At 48.2% G+C, this 6,039-nt stretch overlaps 1 protein-coding gene across 1 annotated transcript in view; it reads left to right on the forward strand.

Annotated features, from left to right (window-relative positions):
• The window catches only part of PTK6 (protein tyrosine kinase 6), a gene marked incomplete at its 3' end in the record, with an annotated part of 14,692 nt that overhangs the window by 2,937 nt on the left and 5,716 nt on the right, over positions 1 to 6,039 (forward strand). Inside the window, exons 2-4 of the mRNA XM_015407223.1 lie at positions 1,572 to 1,693; positions 3,422 to 3,585; positions 5,115 to 5,268. Of these exons, the coding sequence (XP_015262709.1) occupies positions 1,572 to 1,693; positions 3,422 to 3,585; positions 5,115 to 5,268 (440 nt within the window). The remainder of the gene's footprint in view (positions 1 to 1,571; positions 1,694 to 3,421; positions 3,586 to 5,114; positions 5,269 to 6,039) is intronic.

Raw genomic sequence — 6,039 nt, forward strand, 5'->3', positions numbered from 1 at the left:
TGGGGCCTAATATGCTAATGAGTTTCTGCTGTTGGGTGTGGCCTATTATGCTAATGAGTTCCTGCTGGGCTTTTTCTACAAAAAAAAGCCCTGCACGCACTTAACCACTACACCAAACTGACTCTCAGGCTGGAGCCTGAGTAGGGAAGGATTTGCGGAGGGACGGGACCTCAGTGAGTTATAATACCATTAAGTCCACCCTCCAAAACATCCATCTTCTCCAGGGGAACTGTTGCCTGGAGATGTAAGCCGCTCTGAGACTCCTTCGGGTAGCGAAGGGCGGGGTATAAATCCAGTCTCCTCCAATCCTCTCAACCTGTAGCTGGCAACCTTACACCTCTGCAATGGGTGGAATGGCACTTTAGGATTCACGTGCCTGTATTTCTTTGCCTGTACACCACAGATAAGAAGCATCCACCTTCCCTACTGTCACCTGCCAACTCTAGCAATTCGCACTAAAACCAGCCTGTAGCTGGCAACCTTACATCTCTGCAGTGGGTAAAATGGCACCTTAGGATTCACGTGCCTGTATTTCTTTTCCTGTTCACCACAGATAAGAAGTATCCACCTTCCCTACTCAGAGGTGGGGACGGTGTCATCTGCCAACTCTAGCAATTCGCACTAAAACCATTTTAAGACATAAGAACGTAAGAGAAGCCATGTTGGATCAGGCCAGAGGTCCATCCAGTCCAACACTCTGTCACACGGTGGCCCAAACCCAGGGGCCATCAGGAGGTCCACCTGCAGGGCCAGAACTCCAGAAGCCCTCCCGCTCTTGGCCCCCAAGCACCAAGAATACAGAGCATCCCTGCCCCAGACATAAGAACATAAGAGAAGCCATGTTGGATCAGGCCAGAGGTCCATCCAGTCCAACACTCTGTCACACGGTGGCCCAAACCCAGGGGCCATCAGGAGGTCCACCTGCAGGGCCAGAACTCCAGAAGCCCTCCCGCTCTTGGCCCCCAAGCACCAAGAATACAGAGCATCCCTGCCCCAGACATAAGAACATAAGAGAAGCCATGTTGGATCAGGCCAATGGCCCACCCAGTCCAACATTCTGTGTCACTCAATGGCCAAATCCCAGGGGCCAACAGGAGGTCCACCAGCAGGGCCATCACCAAATATCCCTTACACCTGGTACATGGGACATTATGTAGGCATTTAGCTACTGAGAGCCTGTGTGATGTAGTGATTAGGAGTGTCAGATTAGTATCTGGGCCAGTCGCACTCTTTCAGCCAGGCCTACCTCATAGGACTGTTGTGAGGATAAAATGGAGAAGAGGAGAAGGCTGTTAGCCTCCTTGGGTTCCTATTGGAGAGAAAGGCAGGGTACAAATTAAATAAATTAACAATAAGTAAAAGAAACGTCCTTGATAAGAGGCAGTGTATCTCTGATCGTCAATGGTAGGTGGCCATTTATTTTTGGACAACCTTTTCTGATGGAACTGCCATGTACAGAGGCAGTATACCTTGCCATGCCCGGCTCTTTCGCCTTCAGAGCCCCACTCTGGGTGGACTTTGTCGTCTTCCGGCATTATGATGCTTGTGTCTTTTTTCCCACCCACCTCCAGATGGTTTTTCGGGCAGATCTCCCGTTCTGAATCTGTACATCGGTTGCTGTCTGAAGAGACCAAAACGGGGGCCTTTCTCATCCGTATCAGTGAGAAAAAAGGAGCGGAATATGTTCTGTCAGGTAAGGAAGTTTCACTTCCCGCTTTTCCATGAAGAGCAACTTGACACAAAACTCAGGGGAAACACCTTTTGCTTTAGAGTTGTGCTGAAGTTGGAATATTTTGCCAGGGCAAGCTGCCTTTGCTACGGTTGCCAATTCCAGTCTTGGAAATTTCTGGGGTTTGGGGAGAAGGGATGTCTGTGGAAAGAAGAATTTGGGTTGGGATTTCACCTGGAATCTGTGGTATACCATAGAATTCACCCTTTGAAGACGCCATTTTCTGTAAGGGAACTAATGTCCGTAGTCTGGAGAGCAATTGTTGTTTCCAGGCCTCCAGGAAGTTGCAAAGCCTTATTGGTTCAGCACCCCATCCTGACACCCCAGAACTCAAACTGCAATTTATAGCATCTTAAACTAGAGACAAAAGGAGATTTTTACCTTCCCACCCACAACACTAATTAGGGTTGCCAACAACCTGGAGAAAAAATGTCCTGTCCCTGTAATAGTGGGCAATGTTCCCTCTAAGCTGTGGAGTCTTGTGAGCAGAAATTCTACTTGGTGAGCTACTGGCATTAAATTTGTGAGCAAGCGATTTGGCTCCTGCGTAAATTAGTCTGTTCTGGAGCCATCCTTTCTGAGCTAAGATGAAAATGTGTGAGCCGGAGGCTAAAAAACTATGAGCTAGCGCACACTAACTCAGCTTAGAGGGAACACTGATAGTGGGTAGCTCTTCATGAGGTTGAGGTAAATAACATCATGTGGTAAATAACCCACTTTTCCTTGGAAGAATCTCTCATCTAAGTTCTGAAGTAGATGCTGGTTGTACCATAACTTAGACAGAAGGTATGCCTAGTGCAGGGGTCCCACCAATAGTTTTCTTGGTGTCTGCCAAGTGCGTTTAAAAAGTGGCCAGAACGGAAGAGAGAGAAGAGATTGGATTTATACTCCACCCTTCACTACCTGAAGGAGTCTCAGAGCTGCTTATAATCTCCTTTACCTTCCCTTCCCCACAACAGATACCCTGTGGGGTAGGTGGGGGCTGAGAGGGAACTGCTCCTGAGAGAACAGCTCTGAGAGAACTTGTGACTGGCCCAAGGTCACACCAGCAGCTGCATGTGGAAGAGTGGGGAATCGAACCTGGTTCAGATTAGAGTCCACATTCTTAATCACTACACCAAACTAGTGGGGCTTTTGACCAGCATGGCTTCTGATTGGCCGCTGGAGATTTGATGTGCTTTGCAGATTTTTAAAAATGTTGCTTTGGGAGCCGCGTCCATCACAACACAAGGATCTTCACTGTGTGACTGAAGGGAAGCTGTGGCAGCCATTTTGTGGCTGGCTCAGCCTCCCGCGGCAGCCATGTTGTGGCAACACCCACCACACTTTGTCAGAATTCTAAAAAGGCCCGCAGACTCAAAATGTTTAGAGACCCCGTTCTAATTCATTACCTTGTCCTCCCCTCCAAAGCAGCCATTTTCTCCAGGGGGAGTCGCCTGGAGAGCGGGTATCTTTCTAGGGAATCTGCAGACCCCACTGGGAGACTGTCACTCTAATCAGGCAAGAGGTGACTCTCAGATAGGGAAATCCGACCCAAATGGCTGTGTTGTTCAGGAGTTGACTTATTGCCCAGTTTTTATACTGGCAGTTCTGGGAACAGGAAGTTGTGAACATGTGGAACGGTTTGGGGTTTCCCCTGCACGCACACACCTTTGAGCCCCGCTGTCATTTCTCTCCTTCCGGATTCCACAGTCCGAGATGAGTCAACGGTGAGACACTACAAGATCTTGCGCAATGGACAGGGGAGTTTCCACATGAATGCCACCCGGTCCTTTCCTGATCTGCTGTCTCTTGTCGAGTATTACAAAGAGAAGGGGCTCTCCCACGGCCTGACTCTCACAAGCCCATGTCACAAGGTAAGTGTGGAGACCAGGTGCTTAAGAACATAAGAGAAGCCAGTGTTGGATCAGGCCAAAGGCCCATCCAGTCCAACATTCTGTGTCACACAGTGGCCAAAAAGACCAGGTGCCATCAGGAGGTCCACCAGCGGGGCCAGGACATTAGAAGCCCTCCCACTGTTGTCGTCCCCCCCCCCAGCACCAAGAATACAGAGCATCACTTGCCCCAGAGTCCCTATTTATCCCTTGTGGCTAATAGCTACTGATGGACTTCCGCTCCATATGCTTATCTAATTCTATCTTGAAGCCGTCCATGCTTGTAGTCGCCACCACCTCCTGTGGCAGTGAATCCCATGTGTTCATCACTCTTTGGGTGAAGAAGGACTTCCTTTTATCCGTTCTAACCCGACCGCTCAGCAATTTCATGGAGTGCCCATGAGTTCATGTCTTGTGAGAAAAGGAGAAAAGCAGGGCTATTTTTGGGCAGGAACGCACAGGAACGGAGTTCCGGCTGGCTCCCGAGTTGGCCACGCCCAGCAGGAACTCATTAGCATAATAGGCCACACCCAACAGCAGGAACTCATTAGGATTGGCTACATTAGGGGTGTGTGGCCTAACATGCAAAGGGTTCCTGCTACAAAAAAAGCCCTGAGTTTTGACAACAAACAAGGTAAACAGAATAAGAAGCAAAAGGTGGGTGTGGCTGGATGAGCACACTTCTGGTAACGTGGGGGTGTGGCCTAATATGCTAATGAGCAGCTCTGTCAGGGGTGTGGCCTAATATGCTAATGAATTTCTGCTGTTGGGAGTGGCTAATGAGTTTCTACTGGACTTTCTACAAAAATAGCCCTGGAGAAAAGTACCTCTTTCTCTACCTGCTCTATCCCATGAATCATCTTATAAACCTCGATCATGCTTACAACAGCTGAGTTTGCCTTTTCAAACTGGTTTGCCCGTGTCCCTTTACCCCACCTTCTTTGTCACAACACTAGTTGCAACCCCCCCAAGCACTAAGATGTAGGGTTGACAACCTCCAGGTGGTGTCGAAAGAAGAGAGATCATGGGACGGACTGTAGCTTGTTAGGAAAACAGCCGTGAGAGAATAACGAAGTCGTGGTTTAAACAATTAGAGAGAAAAAATTTTTTTAATGTGTCCTGCGTATAACAAATCGTTAGAGTCGTTCCCTTTACAAAACATTAAAGCTGTTTCCCTTGGAGTGCATGGTCTCAAATATCTTAATGACGGTGCAGCGCTCATTAAACCGTTTCACTTATTAAAGTTTCATCAGATGAGACCTTTCACCTCCCATATTTTCACTGCAGCTTAATGCTCTCTCTGTTAATCTAGCTCACGCCGTTTTGTAAAGGACCCCTGGTCCTTTGTAAAATATAAGCCAGCCAACTACCCAGAAGCCTGCGTGAAAATTGAGGGGCTAATTGTGTCCCTTAAAAAAAAACAATGAAACCCTTCCTGAAAACCTCAGGGGGCTTTGCTAGTCCTCAGAGTAAACCTCCATGACAAGCTTCATTCCCTTTTGTGATTCCAGCAAGAACCAAAGGCCATGCCCCACTGGGACGACTGGGAAAGGCCAAAGGAGGAGTTCCACCTGGTCAGGAAGCTGGGCGCCGGATACTTCGGAGAGGTCTACGAAGGACACTGGAAGGACAAAGTCCGAGTGGCGGTCAAAGTGCTCCCCAGAAGTAAGAGTTTTGCTGGTGCAAGGACCCCCCCCCCTCTGGCTTTTGAGGATCAGTCTGGATTAGACCCGAAGCAATGCTCCCTCTAAGCTGTGGACTCTCCTGAGCAGAAATCCTACTTTGCAAACTGCTGGCATTAAAGTTGTGAGCGAGCGACTTGGCTGCTGCATTAATCAGTTTGCTCTGGAGCCCTCCTTCCCGAGCGAAGGCAAAAATGTGTGAGCCGGAGTCTAAAAAACTGTCAGCTAGCTCACACTAATTCAGCTTAGAGGGGACACTGGACCTGAGCCTTTTGGAATGGGTCCTATGTGGACAATCTCTCAGATTCTGACCATGGTTTCCTTTTCTTTCTAATGTCCTTTTCTGTGGTCCCTGATGAGTCAGGTGGGCAACAGTTATTAGGGCAGAACGTGTGTGTGTGTAGTTTTGTGACAGCGTTGGCGACTCTTGGTTGGGAAATACCTGGAGATTTTTTAAAATATTTATATTTTTATTAATTTTTGTAAATAATGTTAACATTGCTATAACTATTTACATAACTGCTAAGAAGTTAATATAGCACAATTTATAAACTGCCAACCTAGCAGTTCGAAAGCAAGAAATTGCAAGTAGATAAATAGGGACCACTTCGGTGGGAAGGTAACAGCGTTCCGTGCGCCTTGGTGTTTAGTCATGCCGGCCACATGACCACGGAAACGTCTTCGGACAGCGCTGGCTCTTCGGCTTTGAAACGGAGATGAGCACCGCAACCCTAGAGTCGGATTCGACTGGCTT

Source organism: Gekko japonicus, unplaced genomic scaffold (assembly GCF_001447785.1).
Source record: "Gekko japonicus isolate JY-2015 unplaced genomic scaffold, Gekko_japonicus_V1.1 scaffold7453, whole genome shotgun sequence".
NCBI classification, from domain to species: Eukaryota; Metazoa; Chordata; class Lepidosauria; order Squamata; family Gekkonidae; genus Gekko; species Gekko japonicus.